The sequence below is a fragment of the Rhinatrema bivittatum genome, chromosome 5, assembly GCF_901001135.1.
Source record: "Rhinatrema bivittatum chromosome 5, aRhiBiv1.1, whole genome shotgun sequence".
Lineage (NCBI taxonomy): Eukaryota > Metazoa > Chordata > Amphibia > Gymnophiona > Rhinatrematidae > Rhinatrema > Rhinatrema bivittatum.
The window spans coordinates 238,843,717-238,865,158 of record NC_042619.1 but is presented as its reverse complement, the minus strand read 5'-3'; the positions used below and the strand labels follow the sequence as shown (position 1 = coordinate 238,865,158).

General features: G+C 46.0%; 1 protein-coding gene across 7 annotated transcripts in view; it reads left to right on the top strand.

Annotated features, from left to right (window-relative positions):
- Window positions 1–21,442, top strand: part of SON (SON DNA binding protein) — a 236,639-nt gene that overhangs the window by 105,144 nt on the left and 110,053 nt on the right. For all 7 annotated transcript variants that reach the window (XR_003857026.1, XR_003857024.1, XR_003857027.1 and 4 more), the window contains 2 exons: window positions 17,841–18,004; window positions 19,238–20,944. Coding sequence is in view for 3 of the 7 variants with exons in the window: in XM_029603546.1 (XP_029459406.1) it covers window positions 17,841–18,004; window positions 19,238–20,944 (1,871 nt within the window). In the remaining 4 variants the exon portion in view is untranslated. The remainder of the gene's footprint in view (window positions 1–17,840; window positions 18,005–19,237; window positions 20,945–21,442) is intronic.

The window sequence follows — 21,442 nt, the reverse complement described above, 5'->3', positions numbered from 1 at the left end:
AGCAAGAGCTGCTTACAGCCTTCCCAGTCTCTGGAATACCTGGGAGTACAGTTCGACACCCGGGCGGACACAGTCAGTCTCACTTCCAAGAGAAAGTTGAAACTTCAGCAGCGTAGCCAGTATTTGATGGGAGCCAGTCGGCCCATAGCCTGGGATTATCTGCAGGTTCTTGGTCTCATGGCATCCACCCTGGAAGTGGTGCCTTGGGCAAGGGCCCATATGAGACCTCTACAACACTCCCTGCTCTCTCGCTGGAGCCCCCGTCTACGGAACTATTCCACGCACCTGCATCTGCCAGCCAGAGTGCGGACCCAGTTGAGGTGGTGGTTGCAGTCCAGCCACATGAGCAGGGGGTCGTCTTCACCCATGTGGACTTTGCTCACCACAGATGCCAGCCTGAGCGGCTGGGGAGCACACTGCGAAGAACTCACCGCACAAGGGCGGTGGAAGAGAAGAGTCAGCGTGGAACATCAACCGTCTAGAGGCCCGGGCAGTCCGATTGGCATGCCTTCGATTTGCTCACAGACTGAAGAACAGAGCAGTCAGAGTGATGTCCGACAACGCCACCACGGTGGCATACATCAACCGTCAGGGCGGAACCAGAAGCCGACAAGTATCTCTGGAGATCGCCCCACTGATGGCTTGGGCAGAGGCGAATCTTAAGGACATCTCCGCCGACCACATTGCCGGGAAGGACAATACCACAGCAGACTTCCTCAGCAGAGAAAGCCTAAATCCGGGAGAGTGGCAGCTGTCACCCACAGCCTTCCAGATGATTGTGGATCACTGGGGGATTCCGGACATGGATTTACTGGCGGACAAGTCCAATGCTCAAGTACCCAGATACTTCAGCCGCAAGCGCGACCCGTTCTCACACGGAATCGATGCCCTGGTCCAGCCGTGGCCTCCAGGGACTCTGCTATACGCCTTTACTCCGTGGCCTCTGCTGGGGGCCATCATCCACAAGATTCAGAAACACCAGGGCCTAGTTCTTCTAGTGGCACCAGACTGGCCAAGAAGACCCTGGTACGCAGACATGAGAAGACTACTGGCAGGGGAGCCTCTTCCCCTGCCTCCTCTCCGGGACCTTCTACGTCAAGGTCCCATCCTCCACGAGGATCCAGCTCAATTCTCTCTTACGGTCTGGCCATTGAGAGGGCTGGACTGAAGAAAAGAGGTTACTCGGAGCCCGTGATTGATACACTCCTCCGAGCTCGTAAGTTTTCCACGTCCCTCACCTACGTAAGGATCTGGAGAGTATTTGAGGCATGGTGCGACACTCACGGCACCAGTCCACATGCGACCACAATCCCTATTGTGTTGGATTTCCTGCAGGATGTACTTCAGAAGGGTCTCTCTCTCAGCTCCATCAAAGTTCAGGTGGCTGCGCTGTCTTGCTATGGTCCCAGGAGGGATGGCAAGACCATCGCCAAGCACCCATATGTTTCTCGCTTCCTGCAAGGGGTCAAGCATATTCGTCTGCCACTAAAGTGGCCTGTGCCCTTATGGAACCTCAATCTTGTTTTGGATTTCCTCGCGGGATCCACCTTCAGACCTCTTCGGGGACTGTCTCTCCGTTCTCTAACCTTGAAGATGGTGTTCCTATTGGCGGTATGTTCGGCACGCCGCATCTCAGAGCTACAAGCACTGTCCTGACGTGATCCCTTTCTCAGAATCACTCCTGAGGCTATCCATCTTCGTACGGTTCCCTCCTTTCTACCTAAAGTGGTTTCACAGTTTCATCTTAACCAAACCATATCCTTGCCTACCACGGCGGGTTTGAAGAAATCTGAAGAAGGGCGTTTATTACGCCATCTCGACATTGGCAGATTGCTGCCCAGATATCTGGAAGTGACACAAGAACTACGAAAGACGGACCATCTGTTCGTCCTGCACAGCGGGAGGAAGCAAGGTGAAGCGGCCTCATGGCCCACCATCGCCCACTGGATTAAAGAAGTTATCAGAGCAGCTTACGTAGAGGCTGGGAAGTCTCCGCCTCTACAGGTCAAGGCTCATTCTACCAGAGCACAAGCGGCAGCCTGGGCAGAATCCAGGATGCTGTCGCCTGCAGAAATATGTAAAGCGGCGACATGGTCCTCCCTCCATACCTTTTCCAGGTTCTACCGTCTGGATGTCCAGGCTAGGGAGGACTCAGCATTTGCGAGGGCGGTACTACATGGTCCTCAGGCAGCCTCCCGCCCAGGCTGGGAGTAAAACTTTTGTACATCCCATTCGTTCTGAGTCCATCTGGCTACACGCCAGGAAATGTTGAGATTACTACCTGATAATCTCCTTTTCCTTAGTGTAGACAGATGGACTCAGCATCCCACCCAGCTGCCTGTATACATGGGTTTCATCGATTCAAGGTAAGCCATGTCATCTATTTCCATAAGAGCGTACACTCTACCAGGTGTCAACGCCTTCCGGTTGTGAATGCTGGCGGTCTCCAGCTACTATCAATCGGTCAGGGGAATCCTGTTTTCACTTTTCACTGAGCGTCAGTACACACATCCATAACAGCTTTTGCAAGGAAGATTACTGGGTTGCTGCGCTTCCTGTGGGGATATATATACCCCGTGCTGACGTCAGATCCGTCTCCAACTGCTAGCACGCGGATACTATCCCATTCGTTCTGAATCCATCTGTCTACACTAAGGAAAAGGAGATTATCAGGTAGTAATCTCAACATTTGTTTTCCTTTGCTGTACATCACTTTGCAAAGACATTGTACATTTTGGAAGGCAATTCATAAATCTTGTAAGTACATTTTTAAATAGCGTTTCGTGATTTAAGTGTAGTAACTGACACTAGGTCTGTGGCAGTGCTTTGCTTATGTTTTGTTCTGCTTCCTGCTGTATTTATAAACCTCTCTCAAACTTGTGCATAAAGGCAATCAATTAGTGGCCTTACATAAATAAATGCAAGATGAATCCGAACTAAAATTTAAAAAATAGCAGGTCCATTTTAGATCATAAGTAAACAGGTTAGCAAGAATTATTTGTCAGTTATTTGGCTGAAGTACTGCTTTGTACCAGGAAATGGAGATTAACAGGCCGATTCAGTAAAGTCCGCGGGAGAGCGAACGTACACCCGCTTTCCCGCCCATAGCGCCTCCTTTTAGCCCGGAGCGGCGGCTGTCAGCGGGTTTGACAGCCGACGCTCAATTTTGCCGGCGTCTGTTCTCTAGCCCGCTGACAGCCACGGGCTCAGAATCCGGACGCTGGCAAAATTGAGCTTCCAGTTTTCGGCCCGATAGCCGCGGGCCGAAATCAAATTTTTTTTTTTTAACCTTTTTTACTCTTCGGGACCTCCAACTTAATATCGCCATGATATTAAGTCAGCACTTTCCCGGTGCCGGAAGAAATTAGCGCCTACCTTTGGGTCGGCGCTAATTTCTGAAAGTAAAATGTGCGGCTTGGCTGCACATTTTACTTTCTGTATCCCGCACGCATACCTAATAGGGCCATCAACATGGATTTTGCTTGTTGAGGGTGCTATTAGGTGCCGCGGGTTGGATGCGCGTTTTCCTCCCCTTACTGAATAAGGGGTAAGGGAAAACGCGCGTCCAATACCAGGCTAACAGTGCGCTCTGTCGGAGCGTACTGTACTGTATTGGCCTGTAAGTGATTTAGGTGCAATTTTCCCCCCAGCGCTCTCTTTATTTTCCTTCCTCCTCTGGCCCCCACCCCTAGACTTGACACCCTTCCCAGCTCTCTCTGCTCTTCCAGCAAGCACCAAAGCTCCTCTCTAGCTCTCTCTCTTATTTTGGCCACACAAACAAACTCCAGCCACTGCAATCTCCTCTTCTCTTTGGGCCTGCACAGGCCAGTTCCTGCAGCCGTAACATGCTTCATTTTCCAGCCTGAATGTATCTCGTCCTCTTTCCTTCTGCATGAGGACTTCCAGCCTGTACTGCTAGCTCCTCGCCATGCTGAATTCTGCAAGACAAATGCAGAATTCTGCATAAATTGTCACACAGTTTGTATTTTTCATTTTTTCATACCCCCGAACAGGTTGCCCAGACTTCCCCCAGGAGTACCTTGTATACCATATAATTATTCAGTTTCTCTTTAAAATGTCTATTTCCTAGCGTGTAGCAGATGGACTCAGGACCAATGGGTATAGTGTACTCCTGATAGCAGTTGGAGACGGATCAGATTTCAATCTGATGTCAGCCGTAGTACATATACCACTGCAGGAAGTGCAGCTCTTCAGTATTCTCCTAGAAAAGCATTGTGGATATATGTGTGACTGAATAACTTGATTAACTTTATAACTTGGATAACGTGCTTAACTTTATAACTTGGTTAACTTAATAAATTTGAACTGGTTGAATTGGTTATAGCTGGAGACCGCCAGTGCCCTCAACCGAGAAACATCGACACCCAGTGTCCTAGATGAAGGAAAGCATGGCTTACCTGTGAATGCCCCGAGAACTCCATGAGTAACGGCAGCCGTGGGTGGGATGCTGAGTCCATCTGTCTACACTAAGGAAAATGAAATTACCAGGTAAGTAATTTCTCCATTTCCTAGCGTGTAGCAGATGGACTCAGGACCAATAGGATGTATAAAAGCTACTCCCAAACTGGGTGGGAGGCTCCCGTGACCCACTTAGTACTGCCCTTGCAAATGCTGTGTCCTCCCGAGCCTGAACATCTAGGCGGTAAAACCTGGAGAAGGTGTGGATGGAGGACCATGTCGCCGCCCTGCAGATCTCGGCGGGTAACAGCATCATTTTTTTCCGCCCAGGACACTGCCTGGGCTCTAGTGGAATGAGCCTTGACTTGTAAAGGCGGTGGCTTGCCTGCTTCTACGTAGGTCACCTTGATGACTTCTTTGATCCAGCGGGCTATGGTTGCTCGCGAGGCCGCTTCCCCTTGCTTCTTCCTGCTGTGAAGGACGAATAGATGGTCCGTCTTTCGTATGGATTCCGACCTTTCCAGGTATTGGACTAGGAGCCTGCCGACGTTGAGATGGCGTAGACTTCGAGCCTCTTCCGAATCCTTATGCTCATCTGGTGATGGTAGCGAGATGGTTTGGTTGAGATGGAAGTGAGACATCACTTTGGGGAGGAACGACGGAACTGTGCGTAACTGGATGGTTCCCAGGTTGAGTCTGAGGAACGGCTCTTGGCAGGACAGTGCTTGTAGCTCGAATAAACAACAGGCCGAACAGACTGCCAGCAGGAAGGCTGTCTTCAGTGTTAATAGTCGGAGAGACAGGCCGCGGAGAGGTCTGAAGGAGGTTCTTGCTAGGAAATCTAGGACCAGGTTGAGGTTCCAAAGAGGCCCTTTTCCTAGCGTGTAGCAGATGGACTCAGGACCAATGGGTATAGTGTACTCCTGATAGCAGCTGGAGACGGATCAGGTTTCAATCTGACGTCAGCCCTAGTACAGGAAGTGCAGCTCTTCAGTATTTTCCGTCTTCATAGCAGTTAGGGACTCTATGCACGCTGGCACAGCATTAGAGTAATTTTACCAAAGAAAACCTAAATAAGAAGAAATCTTACCTCTACAGACGAGCCCCGCTCTCCTGCAGTGACACCCATTAGGTCCCTCCCCCAGTTGAGATTTCCTGAGGTGATTTCCGCGATCCCTCGGAGGTAAACCTCGGTCCAGCGGCCGACCCTAGGCAGGGACCTAGCCCCCGACATCGGGTGAGGATGAGAGCGTGGCGGTGAAGGTATTTTTCCCTCCTCCCCACAGCCGGAGACCGCCCGGAACGAGACCGGGAAGCGCCGAGACAAAGTAAGGTAGAAATCTATTTAAAAGTCTCTGGTCTCCGAAGCTCGAGGAGCCACACAGGTCACCAGCCGGGACCAGTGCCACTGGGTTGATTTGCCCTAGCAGGGCTAGACCCTGGTCAGATCCGAGGGTCCTCCCACGTGGAGACTCTCCGAGGTGGTCGCCATATTGTCTGCGTCGTCGCCATCACCATTTTGCTCTGTTTGCCGCCCTGTCCGCCGTTTCGATCCGGGTGCACAAGTACCGAGCAAACAAGTGACGCGCATAGCCACGTGCTTACTGTGCCGGGCGCATAACTTCGACCTGTGCGCACAACAGCGCGCACATCTACCTGAGCGCGCACCAAACCTATGCGCACAACTTCGCACACCAGAGCGCACAACTGTATTTTACGCATACAAGCCATACAAAATTGAGACCTACAGATTGTTACTTGAGGCTTTTCTATGACTTATATTTAATATCTGCTTAGTTTGCTGAATATAAACTCACTCAGTTACTGCATAATAAAAAAAAAAATTCCTGGATTTAGGGTTTACTTTTATTAGACAGTGCCTTCCTGCTGCTGCGGTCAGCTGATGAACTAGACCTCTTGAGCGCTGTATTACATTACTGTTACTTTCTTTCACAAAGCCCAGTGTGAATCGGAAGGAATGACTCACCAAGGTAACGTGGTTATAATGACAATTCTGTTTACTTCAGAGGTCCTTACTAGTGAGCTAAGGGCATGCCGGGGTAAACAGATTGTGAGGTGATAGTTAATCAAAATATGGAATTCTGCACCAGCATGCTAAGCCTTGCCGACACTTATAATAGTTTACTTGGTTCCTAAAGATTGCTTTCGCATGTGGTTTGCAACTTCTATAACTGTTGTATAGTCTCTTTCCTGAATATCCTCCTCAGTTGTGTGCCATGTTATGTCTAGCACTGATGCAAGGGATTAAAAATATACATTCTTAAAGTCTGGCATAAGTAAGAGTTGGTGAATATAGCAAGCAGAATTGAAAAGGGAAATTCCATTAAAGCAGTTAGACTTACAGGATTATGAGTTATTGCAAATGATTTTTTAACTGTTAAAATAGCACCTGTAGCTGGTGTTCTCTACGATCCGCAGGATAAGCAGTGTCACATGTGGGTCACATGTGGGTGATGACATTACAGAGCACCATATATGGAGAGTATTATAGCATTGGGTGGAAAAGCCTAAAAGGCTTTTGTACTTGTGCGATTTGTGAACCGCTTTGGGTCTAATGCTGAGGAAGGTAGTGTAATAATAGAATAAAAAGAGTGGGTTTACATTCTAAGGGGAGGTGGACAAGAGTGTGAGACTGATTATCCTGTTGTCCACAGAAAACACCAGCTACAGGTAAGAAACTTTTCTCTTTTTCTGTGGACAAGCAGGAGGAACAAGCTAAGGGTTGTCTTAACATCCCCTGCCCTAATTTTACCCATTGACAACCTGCATAATGGCTAATTATGGGAGGAATTTAAACACATACAATGGAGAAGTCGGAATGGGTTAGGATTTAGATTCTTAAGAACTGCCTGGCCAAACCTGTTGTTCTGACAAGAACTGGCATCTAAACAGTAGTGTGAGGTGAATATATATGCCTCCGACATTGTGGTAGCTTTACATATTTCCTCGCTAGAGTTGGAAGCCAAGAAAGCTGTGGAAGCTCTCATTTTCCTTACACTGTGGACCTTTATATGTCCTTGTAAGGGAAGGCCAGCCTCCTGTAAGCAGGTGGAGATTCACTCTGAGATCTAGGTGGCTATGGTATATTTTGATACTGCTCATTCAGGTTGGTTAGGGTCATAGGAGACAAAGAAAGCAAGTCTACTTATTTATAAACAGGATTCTTCTTAGCTTTTAGCAAGGTAGTCAATTCTCCAAGGAGGTGGGTGGTTATTAAGTAAGGCTGATTGATCCTGCTGTCTATGAAGAACCCTGTTTATAGGTAAGCAAATTTGCTTTCTCCATTGACAAGAAAACATGAATCAGACATAAAACATGGCACGTCCAAGGCTGAAGGTTATATTGTAAAGCAACTACAGAATAGACAACTCAGTCCTACCAGGTGGAGAGTGGCCTACTGGGTGAACAGACTGTGCAAAATTGCTTGTCCAAAGTTACTGTTTCTTTGGGACCTGATGTCCAGAAAGTAGTGGGACATAATTGATTTTTTATTTCTCTTAGGACAAGAAGGATGGTAGTCCTCACCCACATGGGTAACATCATTAAATGAAGCCTGGCATGGAAAACTTATGTCAAAGTTTCTGGAACTTTGACTAGGCACCCTGAGCATGCCCAGCATGCCTAATCCACATGGGGTCCCTCTTCAGTCACTTTTTCCATGAAGCTTTTGCATAGCAGTTTCTGAGCTTGTGTTATATTTATGTAGAAAAAAGTGTTGGAAAACTTTTCGCCGATCCTTTTCGGTGTCCCTCACCTTTTTCTCGCTGCTGGTCCCTCTTCAGTTCCCCCTCGCTTTCCAGTCAGGTTTTTTGTCTGTTTGGTAAGTTTCCTTTTGCTCCATTCCGCCATGGTGGCAGTGCCTCGGTGCCCGGTGGCATTGATCACCCACTGCTTCCATTGTCATTTTCATCCCTTGCAGTTTGCCTTGCCATGGCCTCGTTGGGTTTTCACAGATGCCTTCAGTGCCCGAGGACCGTGTGCATCCTCTGCCTCGGGGCATCACATGATGTTTGAGGGTACCGCATGTGTGACCAAATGACCGTGAAAGGATGTTGCGCTCACCTCAACAAGATGGAGAAGCACTTCAGGGCGAGAAAGTCCGAGACATCTGCATTAATGCCTAAAGACCATGGAGCCACACCGATGGACACCGTGACATCAGCGCCGGCGGGGCCCTCTGCTCCATTGGTGCCTCTGGTGGATAGGGGCGCCAGGAACCGACCTTTGTTGGTCTCCTCCAGCTTGAGGACATCGGATTTGTCTTCAGCACTGGGGAAAGATTAGGCCGAGCACAGAGGAAAGCCAAGGAAACATCTGCATCAGTTGCCATCGATGCACGGTGCCAGGCTTGGGTTGGCACCGGTGCTTGCCATGATGCCCCTGAAGCGACCTCGTGGCGAGGAGTGCCTATCCTCCATTGATGCCGGGAGTCTGCAACAGTTTCTGCCGGTCCCAGTGTTAGTCAGAGGTCCACTACAAGATTCCGAGGAAGATGTGGCCATCTCTCCTACCTCCCAGTCTGTTTTGGCATCAGCAACTTTTAAGGAGGAGTCGGCGCGCAGGGTCCAGCTGGCAGTCGATCAGGCACTGAGGGCCATCGAGCCGGCGACACTGACTGTATCATTGCCTGGGCTCTTCCTACTGGAAGCGCTTCAGGAGCATCTCAATGTGTTTGTCGGTGTGTTACCGATCCAGCTGATGTCAGTTCTCGGGGATCTATCGATACCCGGTGGTGCATCGATGCTTCCCGCCGCCCGATGTGGTTGTTGTCACCGGCTCTTCAGAGGAGGAAGCCCAGTTGGTGACAGTGACAGCCCTGCAGCCTGAGGCTCCTGTCCAGCTTTGCTGGATGCGGCATTGGTACCACCGATGCCTAGGCCTTTGGATGAAGGCCAAGCACCTAGGGCCCCCCATCCCCTGTGGATTCCAGCAAGGATGAGGCTCCTTATGATCCTCCTCAGATGACTGTGAAGGTTTCCCCTGCGAACTCTCTTCTCTGGAGGACCTTACCTTCAAGGGATTTGTGCAGGAAATGGCAGAAGTCATCGCATTTCAGTTATTGACACAGGAGGATGCCTGGCACAAGATGCCGGAGATCCTCCAGTTTGTGGAGGCTCCTAAAGAGATTGTGGTGGTCCCGGTGTACGAGATATAAAACTTCCCTACATCCAGATCTGGTCACCCCCACACTTCCATACATACACACCATCATTCACACAAACACTCATTAAAAACCACTAAAAAATCATATACAGAGAGTCCCGTGAACAATTTAAAAAAAACACTCCTAGATCAAACAAGGAACTTGGCTTATAATGTCCATTGGAAGGTCCAGAATGTTCCAAATGTAATATTCCAAAAAGATAGTATTCCAAGAAAAAAGGTTTTTGTAAACACCAAACAAGCTAATAAGTCACAATGTCAGCATCAAATGACTATAGTATTTTCTGGTTGAAGGCTTTTTAGCTAAGTTCAGCACATCTTCTACCTCCTTAGTAAAGAGAAAGGAGGAGACTACTGCACATTCAACATACAAGTCATGAGGACCAGCGATATTAGATTTGGATGGAAGAAACTGCTGCCTCCTTGTGATGAGAGCTGGAGACATTGGATAGATGAATGAGATACAGATACTATGGTGAGGTTGTGCTATGAAGATTAACCTTGATTTGTCTTGAAAATCCTTCTGAAAAATTCTAGCAGCAAGAAGAGGAATTGTTCAAGAATAGATGGGAGAAAGTTCTTAGAGCATAATGGATGGCCCTCAGCTCCAGAAAGTTGATTTGTAGTTGATTCTTCATCAGAGATCAAGGGTCCAGGCAGCAGTAGTGTGCATTCCTTACTTTTTGGTAGACATATTGTTAGACTGGGTCTCTTGATGCGCTGGGATATGTAGCAAGAGACCAACCATCAGAACCTTTGGGTTCATCCACCACTGGAGTGACATTTGCTTCTTGAGAGTTACAGAGATTTGATGGGAAAGAGACTGGAATAGTTCATCCTACTGGCTTTGGAGGACCTACTGAAGACCCTGCATGTGCAGATGAGTCAGAATCACATGTACTATTGCAGCCATGTGCCCAAGAAGACCCAGTTGATCTTACCTGGCCTTGCTATAGAAGGGAACTCACCAGGCCCTGCAAAATTCAACAGAGAGGAACGCTGCCTCTTGAAGGGAGTCTATTCAGATTCCTATGAACTGAATCCTTTGAGATTGGACCAAATTGGATTTTGCATATTTGACCAGAAACTCTAGGGATTTAAGAAGCTTGGATGGTCATGCTGAGGGACTGAAGTACTCCTGTCCGAGACTGTCTATCACCAACCAATTGTTCAGCTAAGGGAATATGCAGACTCCTTTCCAGCAAAGCTGTGGAACCCGAACTGCGAGACATTTTGTGAAGATTTTCAAGGCTGCCAAGAGGCCAAACGGAAGCATCTATACTGGTAGTACACGTCATGCACCACAAACCTGAAGAACTTTTGTTGGGCAAGATGAATCAGAGTGTGCACATAAGCATCTTTCAGAACAGTGCATACATCTAGTCCCTCAGCTGAATGAAAGGCATAATCGTCTAGAAGGAGTTCATCTTGAACCTGTCTAGGACAAAATCTATTACACTTTTATAAATCCAGGATAGGCCTTAATCCTTCTGACTTCTCGGGGATTAGAAAGTATCAGGAATAAAATCTCTGGCCATATTTACGTGTACATAAGAATTTTGGGCTATGTGCTGACATCCTAATTTCTCTGAATAAATCAGTTATACACACTTGATGAATCTTATGGACATTTATAATATTTTCATCCTTCCAAATTTTTTGTTGATCGTTTTTTGAAAATACCATCTTGGAAGCCCAGATCAAATGTATTCCACACATTAAAAAGATGGAAGGAAAGCCAGACTACTGCTGGCATGGTTAAAAAGTAAGTTGAGAGAGGTTATTCTAGCCAAAAGAACATCTTGCAAAAAATGGAAAAGGAATCTGCATGAAGAAAATAGGAAACAGTATAAGCAGTGGCAAGTTAGATGCAAAGCATTGATAAGGAAGGCAAAGGCAGAATTTGAAAAGAAGTTTGCTATGGAAGCAAAAACTCATTAAAAACTTGTTCAGGTACATTTGAAGCAAAAAGCCTGTGAGGGAATCAGTTGGACTATTATATGATTGAAGGGTCAAAGAGTCGCTAATGGCGTTCAAGGCCATAGAGAAATTAAATTAATTAATTCTTTGCTTTAGGCTTTACTGAGGAGGATGAAAGGGAGGTAGTTATGCCAGAAGTGATACTTAAAGGGGATTATTCAAAGGAACTGAAACATCTCAGTGAATCTGGAAGATGTAATAGAGCAAATTGATAAATTAAAGAATAGCAAATCACTTGGACCAGATGATATACATCCCAGAGTACTGAAAAACGAAGTATCATTAAAATCAGCTACAGTACCTTAAGATTAGAGGGTGGCCATCATAAACCCAGTTTTTAAAAAGGGTTCCAGAGGTGATCCAGGAGCCTGATGTTAGTGCTGGGAAAAATGGTTGAAACAATTATTTAAAAAAAAAAAAAAAATGACTGAATATATTGATATTCATAATTGAATGAGATAAAGCCAACATGGATTTAGCTAAGGAAAGTCTTGCCTTATCAATTTTCTACATGCTTTGAAGGCGTGAATGAACATGTGGATAAAAGTGAGCTAGTCGATTAAAGTTAAGCACCTTCATTTTCGTTTTTTATTATTGTTTTTTTCCCAGGAATTTATCAGGGTTTATTATGCTAAGAATAAAAAAAAAACAGGAGAAAATCAGTTGAAAAAAAAAGACACAATTTTTCTGGGTAAATATCTGAATTTATTTCGGTGGGCAAAGCCAGAACAATAAAACAATATTAAGCAGATTCTCCTAAATGCCTGCTCGTTAGCGTCTCCATCGTTACCCCCATCTCCTGCCTCCTCCCACACTCCCACTGCAACAGTGTTCATCTTTACCTGTTTTGGCTCCAGGTTCATATAGGTGGGCCTGAGCTCGCTCAGAGCCCACCACTATCCGGGCACAACATGTTGCAATCCGAAGCAGCCCAGAGCTGCAGTGGGGTGTGGTGATGTCGATGATGCATTTCGCTGCCTTCCTTCCTCTCCTCGGTCATGCTATCCATGGTCCATCTGGGCTGGGTGGCACAGCGATAACAGGGGAAGGGGGAGGAGCAGTGGGCGCTGGGTTGTGACATCAAGGCACTATTATAAGGACTGAGTAAAGGATCAGCTGCCCTTTTTGTTTGAGCTGGCACTTGGGGCAGGACTCTTCAGCATCCGCAGTTACCAGCAGTCCAGACAATAAAAAAAAAAACAAATAAAGAGAGCTGCAAGTCCAGCGATGACAGGACATTCCCTGCAGATACCCCCTAAGAAATAGGAGTGCCATTTGAGCTATCGCATGCCCTACCGAGAGAGGCCACATGGTTTGCAGCAGCACTGGAAAACGTCATGAGTATTGCTGGAGTTTGTGATATCCTGGGATGGATATCACATGGCCTGACTGAGGCCAGCAGAAATAATAATTCAATAAATAAGGGAAAGCCAAAAATTGAGGGGGATCATAGTTTAAAATGGCTGAGACATTGTGCCCTCCGGAGACATGCTTGAGCCCGAGAAGAGACGGCTGAGGGGGGATATGATATAGAGATCTTTAAGATCATGAGAGGTCTTGAACGAGTAGATGTGAATCGGTTATTTACACTTTTGAATAATAGAAAGACTAGGGGGCATTCCATGAAGTTAGCAAGTAGCACATTTAAGACTAATCGGAGAAAGTTCTTTTTCACTCAATGCACAATAAAGCTCTGGAATTTGTTGCCAGAGGTTGTGGTTAGTGCAGTTAGTGTAGCTGGGTTCAAAAAAGGTTTGGATAAGTTCTTGGAGGAGAAGTCCATTAACAGCTATTAATCAAGTTTACTTAGGGAATAGCCACTGTTATTAATTGCATCAGTAGCATGGGATCTTCTTAGTGTTTGGGTAATTGCCCAGGTTCTTGTGGCCTGGATTGGCCTCTGTTGGAAACAGGATGCTGGGCTTGATGGCCCCTTGGTCTGACCCAGCATGGCAATTTCTTATGTTCTTAACTTGCCGTCCAGGGACAGGCTCAAGCCAAAAGGCCAGTTTATTCTTATGCTTGCGGGGGGGACGACAAAATTGCAATGTGGGAGGCAGAAGCCATCTGGCAAGGCAGTTCGCTGGGGGGGGGGGGGGAGGACGCAATATATGAGTGAATCCAGCAGCCAGCGGAGGGGACAACATGGGAGTCTTATCGAGCAGGCACATGGGAGTAGCATGACTACCTTTCCGTGGTTGGGATGCATTTGAATAAAGTTTCTGTTGATGGGCACAATCTGAAAAGTCCATCTGAGAGTGAGGCAGCATTATGGCCATCAGCAACATCCCTCCCTCAACCGAGTTATGGGGGCATCTCGAGCGAGGCCATTGCCTGGGCTAACCAAGTGGGGCAGCCTGAACTTCTGAGGGGTCTGCCGGATCACCTGTTTTGGCAGCAGGGGTCAAGCTGGTTCCTCGATCCTCTTCACCTTGCAGGTTGGGGAGCCAGTCCCTGTTCACCTAACGGAGCTAATTGTTGGAATTTTTCACCTTTGCCCACTTATGCTGGCGCGTATGCGTCCTTGGGGATACTGGCCATTTCAAACACCCAGGGCACAGCCTGAATTGGCAAGGCCTGCAAGCATAGCAGGAAGGCAGCAGCAGAGGGCAATGCTGCAGTGCCATGGATGCCTGTAATTGCCCAAGAGCAACCTGTGCCGATGGATGCAGAGCTGGACGTTCCTGTACTCAGGGCAATCCAGGAGGGCAACAGTGAAGCAAGATGACTGCACCAGTTGGACCTGCAGCCAGCATGACGGCCAGTGGTGAGTCTCAAGTAGGCATTGGGGGTGGTGTACATACTGAAAAAGAGCAGGGTGTTTTTTTTTTGCCGGCAATTAAAAGAAAGGCCAAGCAAAAACACAAGTGGAGGGACAGCCTCAGCACGAGTAGCAGATCTTTCAATCCAGCCGATTCTGACTCCTCCTTGGACTGCACTGCAGCACACACTGCCTATCAGCAGAGGCCAGTGAAGTGTCCAGGGGTCCTTCAGCCTTGACTACTTTATCCCAGCTATTCAAAAGCATGCCTAATGTACTATGAAGGAAGTTTGACAAAAAAAAAATGCTTGTACATCAATATGATGGAAGGCAAGGCATAGGCAGTCAGCACAGATGAAGGAGAAGAATGGGGATGTGCTGTCCAATGCAGAGAGGAAGGTTCCCAGGAGTATCATCACAGTCAGGGCGTGCCACGTGCCAGGGGTTGATAACAGGATTGCTGATGCTTTATCACATGCTAATGGGATGTGTTTTATCAGCAGGTGCTGTATAAGGGGTAAAGCTAGCGCATCGAAAACACGCGGCCAAACCCCCCCCCCCCCACCCCCCCCGAAACTAATAGTGCCCGCAACATCAAATGCACGTTTATGGGCCTATTAGTTATTCCCGCGCAATCCAGAAAGCAAAATGTGCAGCGAAGCCGCATATTTTACTTAAAAAAATTAATGCCTGCCCAAAGACTGGCTTAAAAAACTGGTTTTCTATACACCCTCTGACTTAATATCATAGCGATATTAAGTCGGAGGCCCCAAAAATAAAAAAAATCAAAACTTAAAAAAAAAAAAAATGTAAAATCGGCCTCTTGCCCACAGGTCGGAAGACGGACGCTCAATTATGCTGGCGTCTTTTCTGAACCCGTGGCTGTCAGCGGGTTTGAGAACAGACGCCGGCAAAACTGAGCGTCGGCTGTCAAATCCGCTGACAGCCGCCGCTCCTGTCAAAAAGGAGGCGCTAGGGATGCGCTGGTGTCCCTAGCTCCTCGTTTTACCGCGGGCCCTAATTTGCATAGGCCACCCTCCTAAATCGTGCGCCCAGGAGAGTGGCCTGTGCGCGCGCTGGGAGAGTGGGTGCTCGCCGCACGTTTTTCTGTATTGGTCTGTATGTTGGTCTGGATTGGGCAAACTCAGCATTCACAACAATTAAATGTCTTTACAGTTACACCTCATTTTCAGCTCACCTTATGGATTATCAGCCATTCATTTGTGCACTGGGCTATCATTTGCTCATATGGACAACACTTCGGATTGACACCTTGCAGCATTCGCGTGACCTGGATGGTCAAGCGGGGCATACGTTGGGAGCAGCCGATTCCTTTGTGCCACCATTTAAAGGAATCATCAGCCACTGTTGACAAGTTGATATTTCACCTAGGCAGCAACAACCTTGGGGATCTCTCTCTAAGCAACTGATCAATAGAATCAAGGTGGACTGGGCTGAGTTTGCTGTGTGGTTTCCTCAGACTTGCATTTTATTGCCTGATATCATCTTGTGACAGAAGTGGAACAACTCAAAGTTATGGGGGTGAGGTCGCAAGAAGGTGAATGGTCATATCGGTGTGTGGACCAAGTTTGGGGGTAGTCAGATCAAGCACACTTGGGTGGATGTGGAATGAGAGGGCATATTCAGACCCAATAAAGTACATTTGACGGACATAAGATATGACTTGTTTAGCAATGCTCTGCAGGAGGCTTTAGAAAATCTATTTAAGAATTGAGGTGTTGGCCACAGCTATATAGTGATTGGGGGCATGAGGCAAGGGTTCACCCTATCTCATGGCAGTGGCAGGTACCTGTTCCGGTTTTGGGGGTTTCAGACGTGGTGCAGGATGCATCATGGTACGTATGGTGCCAGACTGGCACCTTAAGGCTAATGGCGAGGCATCGGTACACTTTGGTCAGCGTGTCCCCCTTGCGGGGAGCCCGATAGATTGCCACCTTGCTCGATACACGGTGGGCAGCAGAGGGTGGCCCAGTTGGCTGTTTGTGGGTCAGCTCAGGTAGGGTTTGTTTAATAAAGCTGCAGCCTTTACATTCCACCTAATGCTCGTTTTAATTGTGTGGGTTGCAGATGTTTATGCTAGTTAATGTTTGTGCTGCATTATATGTTTGGGGAGCGTATGCTTTTTTGGATGGCGTCATTGTTAGCAACTGCTAGAGTTACTCATTTCCCCTTCAGCTGCATGTTTACTAAGGCTCCCACGCTCTGCACTTCTGCTTTTGCGCAGGGCCAGAGAACATGCCAGGAAGTGTTTCTGGTGGACAGAACCTGATTCAAATGAATTCATGGCATCAGACAGCAGGCACTTTGGCTGCTTGGGCGTGAGGGGGTGGAACTTGAAAGCCAGCATGGGTGGTACTGAAGAGTGAGTGCTTGCATTAGTAGGGAGCTTGAAACCCAGCATGCACTTTGGCCCACACTGCTTCCACAAGTGGCTGGAGACTTTGAAACACTGCATCGACGGCTCTGGAGCATCTTTTAAATCATCCTAAAATTAGGGTGCATATTGGTTTAAATTGAAAATAAAGGACCCTAGAGATAGTATATCTCTGTTTTCAGAAAATGTTTGACAAAGCACCTCACGAGAGACTCTTGAGGAAATTAAAGTGTCATGGGATAGGAGGCAATGTTCTGTTGTGGACTGAGAACTGGTTAAAAGGTAGAAAACAGCGGGTAGGGCTAAATGGTCAATTTTCTCAGAGGAGAAAGGTGAATAGTGGAGTGCCTCAGGGTTCTATACTGGGACTACTGCTTTTTAACATATTTATAAATGACTGAGAGATGGAAACAATGAGTGAGGCGATCAAATTTGCTGATAATACAACATTATTCAAAATTGTTAAAACACAAGAGGTTGTGAGAAATTGCAGAGGGACTTGGAAGACTGGGCATCCAAATGGCAGTTGACATTTAATGTGGACAAGTGCAAAGTAATGCACATAGGGAAGAGCAACCCACATTATAGCTAGACAATGCTGGAAGTCACCACCCAGGAAAAGGATTTAGGCAGCATTTTGGATAATGCGCTAAAATCCTCTGCTCAGTGTGTGGCGGCTGCCAAGAAAGCAAGTAGAATGCTAGGAATTATTAGGAAGGAATGACAAAACTGAGGGTGTCATAATGCCTTTCTATCGCTCCATGGTGAGACTGCACAGTTTGTTGCATAAGAAAACAGACTACCTGTGCAGTGATTACTGTACGTGTGTAAAATCCTTTTAGCCTTTTTCAGTTAATGCTAGGACACTCTTGCTATATGGTGCCATACAATGTTGTTACCTGCATGTTAGGACTGTTCATCCTGCTTTGCCCATGGAGAAAAATTAAGAATATTAAAAATAAACAACATGTGTAATTAATCCATGTGCTGTTTCTGATACTTATTCTTTGTATCCTATACAATGAACAGGAAATACAGTTACAAATCTTGGTTTATATATATATATATATATATATATTTTATTTTTTTTTTTTTTTAAAGTGACCAAGCAGGAAGTCTGTTAAATGGTGAGAATGTTGCACCAGTGATGGAAGCCTCTTCCAGTGCCATAGTTGTTTGTGATGAGGGTGTACTAGATGAGAAGACGGTAGAGAAAACAGAGGAAGTGCTTCTGGAAGGCCTTGATGTAGAGCCACAAAAATCAGGTAAAAAACACATTTAAGTACCTCAGAATCGCTATAAAGTATTGTTAATCATTAAAGAAACCCTTCCAGTGATCACATCTCAATTTTGAGTTTGAAGTCTTTATAGACATCGGATTAGCTTTTAACCATTTGTTAAAGGGTGCTGATATGCCCATATTCATTATTTCTTAGTTTTCAAGTTGTGTTTTCAGTTCTTTCCCTTGGGGGCCATTTGGATAAAGAGAAATATAGAACAAGACTCATTTTGTCTCTTTGTGCTGTTCCTTTAAGATGACTGAAGCAGCTGCTCCTTTCTACCTCCAGACTGTGACTATTGCTTTGGACTTGTTTGTTGACAGTATAGTAATGCTAGTAAATTACTTTGCATGAAAAAATGTTGCTGTTATGTTTTGGCACACTTCATGAACGCATTTCATAATACTAATAAGGAGTTTCCATTTATATAAACTATGGTTCACGCCCTGCTACTCATTGTTTTAGGAACTGATATATAAAAGGGTTTTTCTATAGGTATAAAATTGGAGAGAAACCAAAAATCTGGAACAAAGTGTGTAGGTAAGTATCTTCTTTGTTCCCTGCTTATGACTTTATTCTCCATTTCCCCACTCCTAGCTTCTTTGTTCAACTGTTTCATCCAGTCATTGTGAGTTATTGACTAAGTACTTGGTAAACTCCCTTGAAAGAGTTCCACAGGTAGTTACAGATTTCTAATGCAAAAAGCATTTTAAAGAGAAAGTCGGGTATGGTAAAATGGGGAAAAGACAGGGAACCTTTTATTTTACATCATTTTATTGATGCTTTGCATACTTCTAGCTTTTACCATTTAATTTTTTTCAGTGTTTAATATGCATGAAAAGGCAGTACAGCCTGAGTGAGCCATGCCATAGTGGCCGACATCTCTTTATAGCTTGCATGTTGGTAGAAATTAGCGTGATCCTCTGCTGCTGCACTGTGAAGAAGATAAAAGTAAAATAGCTTTACCAAAGTAATTCTTTCATTGCAAAGACTGTAAATTACCTACCCTACTGGTACATTCACCAACTAAAGGACCAAGAAACTTACATTCTTTGGTTAATGCTACAAAGGTGCACTTCTCAAATCTGGTTTTTTTTTACATTTGAATAACCATTTTGTTTAACATTTTCAGGTTGTGGGTATTTTGCGTATCATATTGGCGGCAATCTGGGGTATAAAGAAATATAATTCTCCAAAGAAAAAATCTTTATTTTTCAGATGTGAAAGAAACTCCAGCAGAAAGCAGCTCAACAGTTCCTGAAATGAACCTCGTTGAGGAAGTTCCAAGGAAGAAATCAAAAAAGCATAAAAAACACAAAAGCAAAAAAAAGAAAAAGAAAAAGAAGAAAGAAGAGAAAAATAGAAGTCACTCGAAATCAAAATCAAATTCCAGCTTTCAAGGTCAGGGTGAAATAGATTCAGAGTCTGTCCCTCTTCAGAGAGGTGACTCTGAATCGCTTTTGAAAAATCTAGAAGACAATAAAACAAATGTGGTTTCACTGGATACACAAAGCATGGCTGATTTAGAAAACAGCAAGCTGAGCGTCCAAGAACAAAATCTTAGTGTGGTTACATCTGTGGATGGTAGCAAAGAAGCCCCATTCGAGGTGACACAACCAGAAGATGAGTGTCACACAAATATAAACCTAATGGATATCAACACAACGGTAGAAGGACTTCTGTTGGCCCCTGAGCCAGAAAGTGACCTTATTCCTGCTGCTAGTGTTGTGAGTATCAGTAAAGAGGAACCAGAAAAGTCTTTGGAAATAGCAGTAAAATGTGAAGATGAGTGTAGCATACAAGCTTCTATAACAGATAATGGCACAGCAGATGAGAAGGATAGTGATAAAAACCAAGAGGTGGATATAAACACATTAAAAAGGAGCCGATCAAGGTCTGCTTCCACATCTAGGAAGCAGCCGAAATTATCCAGCTCACATGATACCTCAAACCATTCTCAATCGACAAGAAGTGGATCTAGGAGTGGAAGCCTCTCAGACTCCAAAAGAAGCCCATCTCCATCATGCCGCAAATCAAGATCCAGGTCTGCTGAGAAAGGGAAAAATGTAGAATATTCTCCAAAGTCTAGAACTAAATGCTCTGGATCTACATCAGACAAGGACAAAGCTAAAACACATTCTAGATCACATCGGTCTAGATCTAAATCAGTAGCACGCATTAAGCGATCCAGATCGAAAACTGCTAATCGATCTAAAAGTCGCTCATTATCACATTCAAGACATGAACAAAGAACCCGATCCAGATCAAAATCTAAAGGGAGGAGATCTTGTTCAAGAGAGAGGCGCAGGCGGTCCCCCTCGCGGGAGCGGCGCAAGAAATCCCCCTCGCGGGAGCGGCGCAAGAAATCCCCCTCGCGGGAGCGGCGCAAGAAATCCCCCTCACGGGAGCGTCGCAAAAAATCCCCCTCGCGGGAGCGTCGCAAGCGGTCCCCGTCTCGGGAGCGGCGCAGGCGGTCCCCCTCTCGGGAGCGGCGTAGGCGGTCCCCCTTGCGGGAGCGGCGTAGGCGATCCCCCTCGCGGGAGCGTCGTAAGAGGTCCCCCTCGCGGGAGCGTCGTAAGATGTCCCCCTCGCGGGAGCGGCGCAGGCAATCCCCCTCAAGTGAGAGGCGCAAGCAGTCTCCAAGGAACAGTTCCAGTGATAAACGAAGGCAACGGTCAAACTCAAAAGATTGCAACAGTACAGGGGTGAAACTTCGGTCCAGAAGCCGAACGCCTGATTATCGGCAAAGGTCAAAATCTGCGGGAAGAAGGTGGAGCTCATGTAGGTCACCAGGCAGACAAAGGAAATCTAGATCGCCTGTCAAGAAAAAAAGCTTTAGTAGATCACCTGAGCGACGAAAACGATCAAGGTCACCAGATAAGCTAAAGGATTTGAGCAGATCACCCAAGCGTCTCACAGAATTAGGTGAGTGATGTTAGGTTATGTACAGTCTGCTTTGAGAGTCCTTGCAATTTCAGAAAAATACATTTTTTGAATCTCATTGGTTTACATTTTGATTTGTTTCATTCCCAAGGAGATTATTAGTTTTTGTGATGTTTTGAAAAGTACCCCAACTCAGCCCATCCTACCATTATGAGTCTAAGTAAATTGGGGTGCTGCTGTACTGATTCTCATCAGAGCATCATATAGACATCGTGCTGACACATACAATATGCATGAACAATGAACTACTGAGAAAGTGGATTCAGGGAAAGAGATTTTTAAAATAAGGGGCAAGTTTATAATTAAATATCTTGTATTTGGAAAGAAACAAGATATAAATATATTGGAAAAAAGCAAGAAAAATCTGGGCATAAGATTTGGGGAGGAAGCAATGAAGAAAAAGGCAAATTGCTATTTTTTTGAAGACAAATACTGCTGTTTTAGACAGAATTGAGTAGTGTAATAGTAAAATAGTGCAAC